This window comes from Acanthochromis polyacanthus, chromosome 3, assembly GCF_021347895.1.
Source record: "Acanthochromis polyacanthus isolate Apoly-LR-REF ecotype Palm Island chromosome 3, KAUST_Apoly_ChrSc, whole genome shotgun sequence".
In the NCBI taxonomy this organism is placed as follows: domain Eukaryota; kingdom Metazoa; phylum Chordata; class Actinopteri; family Pomacentridae; genus Acanthochromis; species Acanthochromis polyacanthus.
The window spans coordinates 20,542,355-20,556,439 of NC_067115.1; the positions used below are offsets into that span (position 1 = coordinate 20,542,355).

Consider the following 14,085-nt stretch of genomic DNA (forward strand, 5'->3'; position numbering starts at 1 on the left):
GCAAAAATACATGAGTTTTATATAGATCTAATTTTGTTTTTATTTGCTAATTTTTCCATAGTTGTTTTTTTTAACCTTTTTTCTTTTCTTTATTTATTTATTGGGTCTTAAAGGGTTAAGCGCCATTTGAGAAGCAACAACCTGTGAGAAAAGTGAAAGTAAACTTTCACATTTAGTTAGATACTACAGATTTTGGCTTCAGTGCTCACAAAGATATGCCGTGTGTGGTAAACAGGGCAGTGTCGTTGAACCAGACGAGGCGCTTCTACAGCCAATCCCGTTTAAGTTACTCATACTGAAAGTGAAAGTATAAAGAAGAAGGGCGAGCGACAAACAGCAGTGTTTAAATATTAGTCTGTGAATTCCCCCACCGACAGACTTGGTGTCCATCTCGATGAGCCTGTACGGTGAGCTTTACATGACATTATGTTGTGTGTGTTTGTATGTGCGCTGCGACATTTTGTTGCGTTCACGAACCTAAACAGTGAGATCATTGACGGGTAACATAAAGCCGGTGTAGTCACGTACACATATATGTCGACATATATAATTTTGTATGTTTACTGGCGTGTTTCTATATTCTAGTTTTAATTATACGTGTTGAGTTGAATCAAAAATGAGTCCATGTTTGTCGGACTCAGTGTTGAACACCACAGCTGTTGATAACTCACCTGGTAGATAAGCCATGCTTCTGATATAACCTACCTGTGTACTTAACGTAGCCATTTTGTTTTTTTAAAAATATTTTTTGATATTACTTTTGACGTTTGCGTCCTCCTTTCGACAAAACTGACTAAATAAAACTTCAACAAGCTGAGTTAATCTAATAAATGCAACACGTGTCAAAAGTTGATTATATTTCACGGTTAAAGTTATGAAAGCTACTTTATAACTGGCAATAGGATTTTCCCACCAAGTGCTATTCGAACAGGATGTGGACAGACAGGCGTCTGGGGATCCATTTCAGACATGAGAGATAGAAATGTGATCAACACATCTTATTATCAGTAAGAATAATATTATTACTGGAGATTCACAGCGCTTTGTGTGCTCCTGGTACTGTTTATCCCTAACTCCAGGAGTGGAATTAGCCCGAGTGAATATTTCCGGAGGATGTGAAAAGATTTAATTCAATTATAATGTGCCTGTGTAGGTTGTGCAGATGTTTACTGCTGTTCATAAGGGATTGTGAGTCTGGCATGCACTCGCACACAGCTGCAGTGACTTGATTATCGCATTGGGACAAGCAACACAAAATATATTTGTCTTGTGTGTCTTTCACCTGATTGTCCAGTCTGCAGCTTGTATTTGAGCATCATATTTGACCACTTTAGTAATTTCCTGTTGCGTCCACAAACGCAAACCGTGACTATAACAAATGGCAAAACAAAATTCTTTCTGTTTCAATATGACTCAGTACAAGAGGGGATCTTTTTGACTGCAGGTCAGGGAGTCCCACACATCTTGTTGAAATGTAAATGTAGAAACGAACATGAATACTACAAAAATGTAGTGTCAAAGTCCGTACTATTAGTGGTGTGAGAGGCGCATTGAAAAAACTGAATAGTGCAAAACAGCCAAACCAAGCAGGAACATTCTGATAGAGAATGCCAGCTTTAAAATTAAAAACAGCTGTGAAATTTCTTCTAACAGTACTGACAGTTTTGTTTTGGTTCTCACAGAATTTCCTCCCTCGGATGTTTGTGTGGAGGATACTGTCAAATATTTAGCACTATTAAAACTCCCTGGTTGTATAAAAAGTGTTTCAGTAAAACTCATTGTGTATTTGACCTGGGAGGTAAAGTGACATTTCAAGTCTAGAGCAAACACGTTCACAGACGGACGGATGGAGGGTTGAATGGGTTTCTGAAGAAACAATGGGTCTGTGCTCCACTCCCATTTACAGAAGGTGAAACAATGTGCAAGATTACAAAACCAAATTGATCATTTCGAAAGTAGATCTGGCATGGGAAGGAATGAGATCAGAGGTCTGCTTTGGATCTTATATACTTTTAATTTTATTTTGTGTACTCTATTGTTTGTTATCCTTTATAGACTTCACACACACACACACACACACACACACACACACACACACACACACACACACACACACACACACACACACACCCAGAGTGACCTATTTTATTCTCAGTAATTACCCTGCTAACTTTTTAGCATTTGTTGAGCTGAGAAAATTATGTTTCTTCGAGAATAAAGTGTATTTTGCAGGTTTTAAACTACACAACAAGTCTGTTCAGTTTTTGTCTGGTTTAAAATTCACCCATGTTTTGCATTTATGGTTGTCTCATTTGTTTATGCATTTTTCATTTTGAGTGACTTGACTCAGCTTTTGGGAACACTAATGGAGCGCAAAATTTGCTCGTAATTAAGACAAATAAGTAAAATGGACAAAAGGAAGCAGTTTGTATACTCCGCAGTTCGTCAACTCATTCTTGAGAAAATCTTTTCTACAAAATTGCTGGATTTTCAGAAGCAAAGAAAATCAGCTCTGAGAATTCTCTCAGAAGTCTAAATTTGAGGTCAATGCCAAAAAATAAACACTTAGCCAGGCACTTTTCCTCATTAGTGATGAGGTTATTGACCTCTCACTCCTTTCATTTCCTTCCACTCACATTGAGGAACAGTTTATCTTATGTCTGTTTTTTCTGTCTGCCTGTTGGTGGTATCTCTCCTGTTCTCAACAAAAGGATGCATCCACACATACATGCTTTTTGTCTTGCAATAGTCACATTGCAGGAAGCGTATTGTGAATGAAATGAACTCAAACACATTATGCCTCAACTTTCTTTTCTTCCGTTGTTTGATACAAAACAAAACCTTACCCAGGTCTCCTTTTCTTTGATGAAAATACTGGAGAATTCAGTCTGACGTAAGATGATGCCTGCAGTTTAAGGACTCTTGGATAGAGTGTTTGTAGAGATGTATGTAGAGATGTGTAGAGAGTTTATTTTTACAGTTTTTTTTAAAATTTAAAACACAGTTTGCAGATATAGAGTTCCCACATACACTGTAAACCCACATGTTCAAAATAATCAAATAAATTAAGTAAACTCACATTTTTAAAAAAAAAGTTCTACTTACTTCCATATATCGAGTTTATGTGACTAGATCTTGTTTTTTTGAGTAAACTTACATAACTCAAAAATTTGATTGACTTGAACTATTTATGTATTAAATAAGCATTACTTGAAAGCATAACTTAAATCCACCTTATAAGAACTATGTAATTGCATATTGAAAATGATTATTTCCACGTATTTTCAATTATTTCCACTTATTTCTCGCTATTTTTCACTTGTTTTAATATGACTGTATGTGTCTGATATGTCAGCAAGGCTATAGATGTGATGGGGTTGATGTGAAAACGTACAACCTGTTTATTTGAATTTCCCTCGGGATTAGTAAAGTATCTATCTATCTATCTATCTATCTATCTATCTATCTATCTATCTATCTATCTATCTGAACACTGCCAAGATGAGCAACAAGTCCTCAAACTCATACGACCACACAGGTTGTATGTAACGTGCCCCAGCATACGACCCATGAGAGCATATTTATGTTAGCGCCCCTACAGGAGACAGGAACGCATTACGGGATTTAATTCGCGGAACGGCTTTTTCCTCACTTTCGCAACACGGGTTTAGGGTTAGGGTTAGGGTTAGGGATAGGGATAGTGTTAGGTAAAAGTTTGTTCATGGTGACGTTTCAGTTGAGACACCGGAGTGTTGATATTTACTCAACCGCGAGAGGTCGCTTAACGTCAAAACGTAACACTCGGTCGTAATACGGGCATGTACAGACGACCTATGTGGTCGTTTTTTCTATGAGGACAGGCTCAGATGAGAAGACTATCATGCAATCATAGATTCTTCAAAGAATGTTCAAGAAAACAATATATGAAGGAAGAACTCAGGAAGATTGGATTTTGGAAGCTCAGATTAAAATTTAAGTGAACATACCCGGTGGGCTGAGGACGAGTGTTTTCATTTAGTTAAATAGAAGAACAGGTTTAATAAATAAGATTTAATAATAAATCTTATTTATACACGTTATAATGTCTAAAGAATATTATAGTGCTTCACAAATGAAGTAAAATCGATCATTATTAAAAAATAATTTGCAAACATAAAAACAATATCACTGAGATCAGGGATAAATAGTCTAAAAATTACATTGAAAGCAGGACACATAAACTAAAACATTTGCGGAGGACAGAATGTAATTATTTAATTTTTACTGTCTTATCTGTAATCCAAACTTTTAAGTTCTGAAAACTTTTGACTTTTAATTTATTAATTCAAAAAGTTTGTGGCAATTGATTGCCTCAGTTTTTTTGAGTTCTGGTAACTTATTCGGGTTTGCATTACGTGGACAGTAAAATGAGTGAATAAACAGGATGGACACACTAAAAGTTGCAGTTTGGTTTCAAAAAGAAAGACAACATCAGTTGTATGGAATTATTTTGGCTACAGAAAGGACGATGTGTCCTGAAAACAAGGCATTGCCAGCAGAGCAGCTTTTTGCACACTACACATGGCAACACAACTAATTTATTCAACAGTCAGCACCACAAAGCTTTGTGTGATACGATTTGAATGCTATCCAAATCAGAAATAAATTTGCATGTCTTTGCCAGTATCCTTAAAAAGAGAAGAAAAAAATCTGTTTTTGGTAGCAAACAGAACTCATTCTCAAAGCTTTGTATGTTGGAAAATCAAAAATAAAATTTCACATTTGTTTATATTAGGACAAGTAATCTTAATGCTAGATGATGAAGAACAAATTGTTTTTGCACAGTCACTAATTCACAGGGGTAGAATGTAACTCAGTACTTTAGGCAAATCTTTTTCTTCATGATATATTCTTTGAATACTCCACTACATTTTACAGGGAAATTTTCTACTCACAATCTTTGCTCACAAAACATACGAAGACCTGAAGAAACCTGTTTTATTATGAAAGAAATACAGTTTTTACAAGTACAGCTGAAACGAGTAATTCATTAATCAGTTGATTGAGTTAATTGTTGCACAAATTTAGAAACTATTTTGCTAATTGTTCGAGTCCCTTTCCAGGTATTAACATTTTATGGGTCAGTTTTCACAAATATGAAGATTTTGTGTAATTTTTCTTTCATTATTTTCCCAATTTTAATGTATTTTGAATATTTTTTAGAATTAGATTGCACATTGTGATGATGGGACTTTCACTATTTTGCTATTCTAAGATTTTTTTTTACAAACCAATCAGCAATCAATAAACTAATCCATACTGAAAATGATCATTAGGAACTGTTCTGTACAAAATTGTTCAAAATAAGCTCAACCTCCGCCAACTACAACAGTAAAATCCTTCTTTGCAATAATAATAGAAATGTAATGAGAAATATAGATGAGTGCAACAGCTACATTTTTCTGCATTGTGTCTTTTAGTTTTTCCTCTTTCAGGTATATTTTGCTGATTATACCTACATTGTTGTGCTTAGATAGCATGTTAAATGCAGGACTTGTCTCTGAGTATTAGTACTTTTACACAGGTAAAGGTCATGAATACTTCACTACCACGACTGATTAATGTGTCATTGGTCTTGTCCTTCCTGGTTCAATGAAAATGAATGGTTTCATACAAACTAGCAACACAAACACTTAAACGACTTCTGTTTGTTTTATTCAGTGCGGTTGATGAACATAATTCTTTATTAATGTATTTCATCATTTTTCCTGTCGCCACAAATGGATGTTGATTGAATTATTAAGAGCCAGGGAACTAATGACATAATATGTTCAGGGAATTTTTTGAGAGTCTTTCCTTGTAAAGATTACATAAATGTAATTTTATCCAGGAAGCTCACACTGGGTTTCTGCCAGAAATGGCATAGCTGATTATTGATTCTCTGAAGATTAATGTTTGAGCATGACATTAATGGAGGTAGTGTTTGCTGCACATGATGTGGCTTGTTGCTTCACTTTTATCATGCTTTCTTCAACAATAAGACATTTGTAAGGCCTAAACCTTCACCAACAACCTCTAACACACTGACCTCTAATGCACAATATTAGTTTCATCCCAGTCCTCCTCCCACCCCCTTTCCGTCCTGCAGTTTTGACCCTCTTGAATTAAAGCTGGTGATTCTTGTATCTAAAGTGATTTTTAAATACATTTTCATTATAACTTTACTTTCAGATAAAGAAACATGGCCTCCAGTGGAACCACCTTCTTTATTCTCATTGCCGTCTGGGTCGCTGCAGGAAATGCAAAGAATCGTAAGCTCCTCCATAATCTGAATACTAAAAGTATGAAATTCTGCTTACTACCAGTGTAACCACCCTCTCCTTTTTTACTTTGTTTTCTACAGCTTTTGTAAAAATAGAATGCAACACAAAAAACGGAGAATATGGCCATCAGTCACTGCTGGAGTGTGTTGTCAAAACCACAAGAGAAGTAGAAGGTGCAGTAATCCGGATTGTGACTTGGACGAAAGAGGGAGCTGAGCAACCCTTGCTGTTTTTTAACAGAGGGAAACTCCAGCAGGAGCCAGGCTATAGATTTGCTGAACCATCCTGGAATGACAACAACATGAACATATCCCTGCTCATTGCCGAAACTAAGGTGGCAGACGATGGAGATTATACATGCATGGTGATCACAGACAGCGGCGATGACAGCAGCCTCACTAGCCTCAACGTCAAAGGTGAAAGTGAAACATTTTTACCACCATTTGGCACAGAGAGGTCACCATTTTGAGTTAAAAATGTATTCACAAAATTAATTCTCACCAGCTTAAATTAAAGCTAAAACGCTAGTAAAACTGTTACTATGTACATTTGCACATTCTGGTTAAACACAGAAAACTGACTTAATGAAAAAAGTTGTGTTTCTCTGATGGATTGAAACTTATTTTGAAGTCAGGGACTTTCCAGGCTAATCTGTTTGGCATTCCCCTTAGATGACCTCAAACTGTCATTACTTGATTTCAGTTTCATTATGTTATACAAACATGATCAGGAATATTTGCTGTAGTAGCCATCTTCTTATCTTATTTACCACATATTGTGATTCTTAGTCCCAGCCAAATATTGTGGACATCTGATGTCATTGAGATATTTTATTGTTATTTGATTGGCATGTTAGTACACTGTTCAGCTCATTCACGATGTTTGCTTTCCATTTCGTTGTTGCAGCCACATACAGAGACCCAACTGTACACTCCATTCCTGAGAAAATATCCGAAGATGCAAATAACGACCTGATTTGTAACGCTGATGGTGGCTACCCGAAAGGTCAGCTTCGCTGGTTTGACGAACACAATGAGGAGTGGACAAAGAGCGCAGAAATGGACGTGAGAAAGACCGACAATGGCCTGTTTCAGCTCTCAAGCACGCTGACTTTGCTGAAAGGATCCCGTTTCTCCAAGTATACCTGTGTCGTGTTCAATGCCACTGGAGGCAAAGAGGGTTCGACCACATTCGAAATGCCACCGATTTCTGGAGGTACATATTCCTTAGTATGGGATATTCAGCACCACATGTGATACTTGTTAAACCCAAAGATCCTTTTCTGCTGAACACAGAGGAATGCTATGCAGCCACAGTTAAATCTAAGGGCATTTTTTTAACCTGAAATTTGAAACAACAGATTTTACCACAGTTTCGCAAACATGCCTTCGTTTAGGATTGCTCAACTAAGAGCCGCAAGCTAACGGTAGGACGTGTTTTTGTTGGCATCACCAGAGACAAGAGTAGGCTGAATTTTCCAGCACAAACAACAAAGTGTATTTAAAGTATGAACTTTATCAATAACATCCTGTAAGTGTGAAACAGTATCAAAATTCCAGAAACAGATGGAGGTTTTCATACACTGGCAAAACTTCTGTTTCTCTACATTTCTACCATCTATTTGTTTAATTCATATTTCAATATGACCATTGTCTTTGCTGTTGACTTTCTACTGAGGCACAATTCAGTAGACAGGTAAGAACATTATCTGACCTGACATTTTCCTCAAAATAAAAAAAACTATGCATGATGGTAGAATCCAGGTAAGACTGAATAATAGTTTTCATGCTGTGGAACGGCATTTTTTTTCTTTTATTTGCCATTCCCTTTATAAAGCCAACTCACCAGAAGGTTCTCTCAGCAACTATCTGAGCTGGCATCTCACTTGTCACAGCTGCCACACAGATTAGTATCTGTCGATGAGGTGTCTGTTGCACAGTGTTGCAACATAGTGTGAATGTTGCCTGCCAGCCTTCTTGTTCCTTTTTTACTTTCCCTGCATCTGTAGGGTTTTACTAAAGGACAGATGTCCAAATTGTACAGACCCTGCAGGGAGTAAAAGGGAAAGTGAATGTAATTTGCTCAAGTATTACAGTGGGATCTTTTCACCAGTACATGTTTACTGATTTTTATCACTCAAGTGCAACAATTTGAAGCATCAGATTTATTTTTTTCAGGGCTTGGGGCCAGCGGAGGGTTGAATCACTCCTCCAAAATAGTCGCTCCTGTGATTGTCATTGGATCACTGATCGTGGGATTGCTGTTGGCATTGTTGATTTATAGAAGACGATCTCGAAGTGAGTACACACTCATGTCATGTTTTGAATTGACATATCACATGCGAAGAAATACAATTAAAAAAACACGACATAATAGCCATTTTGATTTTTAATATGATACTTGCATTCAAATGTTCTCTCGGTAGTAATGCTGTTGTGTGATATTTCATCAGTTCCTTTCTATAAATAATGTGGAGCTCAAATGAAAAGCAACACGCAATGATATTTGACACCAAAGCAGTTGGAAGCAGAAAAACCTGTACGATACCTGGCAGGCTGCCAAGGTATTCATGAGGGGAAAGTACACTAAGGAAGTGCTTTTATATTTTTAAGTTTGACTAATCATTGTAGCTGCTGCAAACTCTTCCACAGTTTGAACAGTAGAGTGAACATACTTTTCACTGTTAGACAGTGTTCTGCAAAATGTTTCACAGAGATTGGTGAAGTTGTAAATGTCTGTAGTGAGTGCGTTCTCACTCTCGTGCTCTGTCGTTTTCTTGACAGACGCCCGGAGGCCCTCTACTGCACCCCTTATGGGTACGTCCGTCTTTGGACAAATTAAAACCTCTGCTTTAATTCTTTATTATCTTGGCATCAGGGTTAGCATTCGCTGTGTCTTTAAAGGTTTGAATAAACACTCTACCTATTGGTTTTCTTTGAATCTTTCTTTGAAAGCAAATCTTTTGCTCAATGTGGGCTTTTGAAACCTTTTTTTTTTTTCAAATATTCCAGATGAACTTTGAGCTGACACACATGTTCATGACTCACCAACAATTCTTACTATCCTTGCACTAATATGGGCATTAAACTCTACTGGGTTTCCTCTGAATTTGAAGACTTCTTTGGAAGTACAGTGATATACTGCAGTATTGCACCTTTAAAAAGTATTGTACCTTTCTGTGTCTTGTGAAAACTTTTAGTGACTAATCACAAATATTTGAAGCATAGCATGGCCTGGCTACCACTACAGACACACCACTGGAGATACGTCTATGCTTGCATCTCTGGAAATTGCTTAATATGGTGAAGGTTTCACGTACATCCATTGTTACGCACAGGAAATCTTATCTACTGTAATAATTTGTTTCAGGTGATCATCAACGGGGCCGTGCAGAAGAATTTGATGCTGAGCAAGGTAGTATGTCTATAGTACAGTGACCTGATTGTGTTTAAGCCATAAAATGTTCAATTGTTTTTGTTTGTTTGTTTGTTTTTATTTATGCTGTTATTCAATCTGTCTACAGGTCATCTTCAGAAAACAGAAGGTGAAGACAGCCAGCCCTGAGGTAATTATAAAACAAACAACTGAAAAGACTATTTTTATCTCCTTTTTGTTATGTCTCTACTTGCTGTCAAATATGAATATATAGATGGAAATAAGACCAAGAATAGACAATACCAAATGTCTGAAAGCGGTCATTCTTACAAACTCTCTCTTTCTCTACAGGAGACACCACATGCCACATGAATATACTAATTTACCAGCAACCTCTGAAATTAACACTTCCTTCCTAAATGCCACTCTGTCACTGTACTTTCCTATCACAAACAACTGTGTGTAGCTAGGAATGACTTGTACTATTGTGATTTATCAGAGGAACTGTAAGCTCAGCCTTCCCCCGAGCATGCTCGGTCAGCGTTCTTAAAAGAAGTGATGGTGGCTGATTTTTAATCAAGCGAAGATCAACTAGAAGCCAAAGCATCGTCTTTTGCCTCAGGTGACATTACAACAGCCACGTCAGGTGCGACATAGAAAATCTTCAAGGACCACAGTGATAATGATGTAGATGTTGGCACTGAATTTCTGATATATGTTGGAGGAAATGTTTGTAAGCAGTCAGTGTGCTGTAGTTGTAACTTACGCAGTAACTGTAGCTACATGGGAATGGCCTCACTTACTTCCTCATCTCTTGTTCTGTCAGCTTTACAAGAAAAACACTGAATCATGTTCTTATGATAGAGGCACGTTATAAGGGGTGGGTGGGTGGGTGTGTGTGTGTGTGTGTGTGTTTTGCCATAAAATGTAACTGATGTCTCATTATTTGTGATCTTATAGTGTAGCTTTTTACTACCGCTTGTGACTCCAAGAGTTGTTCAAAGATAAGGATTTTTTTTTTTTTACTGTCAACAAATCCTATCGATAGACCAAACAACAACGTGCTAGTACTCCTGTCTATTCTTGAATTAACCCCGCTTGTTCTTACTGGATATGTAAATTGTTAAAGCAAATAAAAAATTTCATTATTTTTAAAGGCTTGCCTAAAACATCCTGGCACTGTAAGCCTTTAGTTCAGTTTAGTTTATTTGAAAGGGGGCAATATAATTTCATAAAACACATGATTACACGTGGTTTAAAAAGCCAGAATTAGCCAGAAGGCTAGTTTTCATCTGTAGTCCGCTGACCATAGGACGGTTATTCCTGAATGCACAATTTACTCCCAACATTAAGAATTATAGAATTAGTGCATATAGAAATTTGAATAATATTTCATTTGTGGATTATCATGCACCATGTGGGATTGACTCAAAACAAGCCACACTGGTTGTGGTTCTGTATTGAGGAAACATGTTACCAAATGCAATGTGCTATATTGCAGTAGGTACAATACCATGTTTTGTTTTGTTTGTGCTTTGTTGTTTTTTTTATTAATGATTCTCAAATGAGACTCCCAGAGATTACCTTCACTAACTTCGAAATACGTTATTAAACCTTTGTGAAATGTGTTGAGCTTCAGGGAAACAAGCAGAGGTGCTAATTCACATGTATTCAAACAGTGAGCCAACAGTTTAGACCATCTCCAAGGAATTAAATAGATGATGAGATGGGATGGACTGGAATCTGTTTGACGCCAAATGACTGATTACATCGTAAGTTTTATGTCTAGTTAATAATCAGAGCCGCTTGCCTGTAACTTTGGTTTTACATACTCGAGCAGTAATTGTTGATGGGAACAGTTAGATGTGGGTTTTGGTCATTTTGTGGGATTTGTTGACATTAAGAAATACACTGTACACTCTGTATGTACTTTGTTGAGAAGTATATTTTATTGATCAGTAGGGTAGCTCAGTATATCTGATATTTTGCAATGCATGCAGTACTCGCATCTGAAGTTAATTCACATATATATATTACTTTTATTTTTGAAGCTGTTTGATTGTGATGAAAATCTGCAAGAGAAACCTGTCAGATGGAACGTACCCAACTCCAATTTAAGGGGTTCTTTTCGGTGCTATATCTGCACAGAAAAATGAGTGAGAAACAGGAGAGAAACAAAAATTGTGATTCCACAAAGAAATGTAGCGTTGTATGGGAATGTTTTGCTTACAGATAGTAGCCAGAATAGGTCGTCAGGTCGTCTGTCAGTGATGTCTTGCAGTTGTTGCAGATACACATCTAGGCAACACATCTAACACATTTGATTATTTAAATCAGCATCGCACAGCTTGGTATGATGAGTATAAAGTCAGATCTGCTTGCTGTGTGAAATGAAGAATACTTTTTGCATGCTTTTCCGGTTGTGCTTCATATGGGAAAGGCTGCAAACGGCTTTTCATCGCTTATTTAAAATAATCTGGTAGTTTTGATGTCATTCACCTACAAAATCACTCCAGTCATTCTACAGTGACCAACTCTCTCCACATAGTAATTCAAGTTATCTGGTGAGAAATCTTATTGTACAGAGTTCAAAGGGACTATCTCAGTCTACTATCACCCCTCACTGCCTGAGAACATTTGCAAATTTCAGATCCTTTTTCTAACCACTGAGAAAGTTCATGTGACCCGACCATCAATTATCACTTTCTACGTATCAAGTAATGGCTTGTCTTTAGGCCAAGTGCAGCTTCATACTTGTCTTTAGGCCAAAAGCGCCTTTGAACTTGTGCTTCTGTGCAATTAGGAAGGTTGCGCTTATGTAACTTTCGGCATGAGTATGGCTTACTGCAAAACTTCCTCTCTGGGTTTTGTTCTCTTCATCGAATACTCTGAACTGTATTAAATAAGAGTGCAGCTTTTTAGGTTGGTGATAAGAATTTTAATCCGGTGTCATTTTGGTTTTAGAGCAGCAGGTCACAATAACATTTTCTGTACTCCGTGCATGCAGCTGATTGTGACACTACCAAAAGAAAAATTAGTGTCCAACTAAAGATATCTTATCAGCATTCGCACACGTACACGACTCAGCTTGTTATGAGAATAGAATGTGAACAGAGTTAATCATTGACTTATTGGAAACAACACGAGTGTGAGCATTAAAAGTCTTTCATTTTACAGATTGTTCTGGCAGTTTAAAAAAAAAAGACATCTTTGAAAAATTATGAGATGCATCTGTGAGTGAATATATACTGTTGTTGTAAATCTGTACATTGATGTTGTCTCAGTTGGTACCTCAGGTTTAAATTTAGCCTGACTGTGAACTGACCAGGCATTTTGATTACTAAGAACCATATGTAATATAAGCTGTGATGTTAATTTGGTGTGGCTGTGGTGTTAAAATGTGATTAAAAGACATTCTCATGAAAAAAAATGGGAGAGAGAACTGTGTTGTTGTTTTTTTGGACACATAGAGTTTATTTTTCACTGACTGGCAGTTCTGACTAGATTCTATTCAGACTATTCATATCTATTCATATCACTTTTCTTCTCCTTTTATTCTGTATCAGATGAACACAAATACCTTCCAAAGAATGTTTTCCTGTTCTGAAGTTGGTTTAAAGGTCAAGCAGATCAGGACAATAATATCATCACGATAAATCATAAAAGATAAATGTCTGATGGAGCTTTGACATCAATAAATGTAACTCAGTCCTGCCATCTATTGGACAGATGACACCATGGCATGTTGTTTTGCCATATCGAAGCAGATGAAGCACATAAAAAAAAGTGCTGTAGTTTACACAGAGCTGAATAGACAGCAATGTTACTGAAAGATCTGCGGAAAAGGTTGGAAAACACAGTTTGTGCTGCAACGATTAACAATTCAGAGGAATGTCTGTTTTTATTTCATGTTTGCCCTCTCAGATGTAAAAAGCAGCAAGTTCAACTGCTTACTTTTGGAAGATCTGTTAAAAAAAAACTTTCTACAGAGTACATGTATATGTATTTGTACCGTAATTCAAGTTTGGTTTGCTTTCAAAGTTAATTAAAAACACCAGCAATTTAAGTATTACATCAAGTGCCACAGCTGAAATGTTTACAGCTAAGAGCTCTACTTTGATTTAGCACAGCATCAGATTTCAGCACTTCTTGGAATGATATACCTGAAACGTATCTGGAAGCAAAATCAGTTCTCATTGTTAGGCCCTGCATGGAAAACCAGTCTGCAGGTGGCTTCAGATGCTGTTTAGTCTGCTTCGAAAACCTGATAACATATTTTGTTTTTGGCAAAAACATGCAGCCATCTTCATGCGTGCATGAAAGAGTTCTGCATTACTAACCAAGTGGAAAAACAGACTTTAAAGAATGGAGTCACACTTTGTCAGTTAGTGCTTTCACATGGGTTTAA

General features: G+C 36.9%; 1 protein-coding gene across 2 annotated transcripts; it reads left to right on the forward strand.

Moving 5' to 3' along the window:
- The first annotated feature begins 217 nt into the window (after positions 1 to 217).
- zgc:174863 (uncharacterized protein LOC100136852 homolog) lies at positions 218 to 13,119 on the forward strand. 2 transcript variants are annotated; one of them, XM_051945504.1, is made up of 9 exons: positions 218 to 407; positions 6,211 to 6,290; positions 6,383 to 6,718; positions 7,209 to 7,517; positions 8,480 to 8,599; positions 9,086 to 9,118; positions 9,672 to 9,716; positions 9,826 to 9,867; positions 10,029 to 13,119. In XM_051945504.1, the coding sequence occupies exons 2-8, from the start codon at positions 6,221 to 6,223 to the stop codon at positions 9,864 to 9,866; spliced, it is 954 nt and encodes a 317-aa protein (XP_051801464.1). In that variant the 5' UTR covers positions 218 to 407; positions 6,211 to 6,220; the 3' UTR covers position 9,867; positions 10,029 to 13,119. The 2 variants fall into 2 exon arrangements, with proteins under 2 accessions (XP_051801464.1, XP_051801466.1); XM_051945506.1 differs by lacking the exon at positions 9,086 to 9,118 and having other exon boundaries at positions 222 to 407.
- Positions 13,120 to 14,085: the final 966 nt, after the last annotated feature.

Coding starts and splice junctions, on each gene's coding strand:
- zgc:174863 (XM_051945504.1), top strand. CDS start 6,221: ATGGCCTCCAGTGGAACCACCTTCTTTATTCTCATTGCCGTCTGGGTC. Junction 8,600..9,085: donor TTATAGAAGACGATCTCGAA/GTGAGTACACAC, acceptor TTTTCTTGACAG/ACGCCCGGAGGCCCTCTACT. Junction 9,717..9,825: donor AGAATTTGATGCTGAGCAAG/GTAGTATGTCTA, acceptor ATCTGTCTACAG/GTCATCTTCAGAAAACAGAA.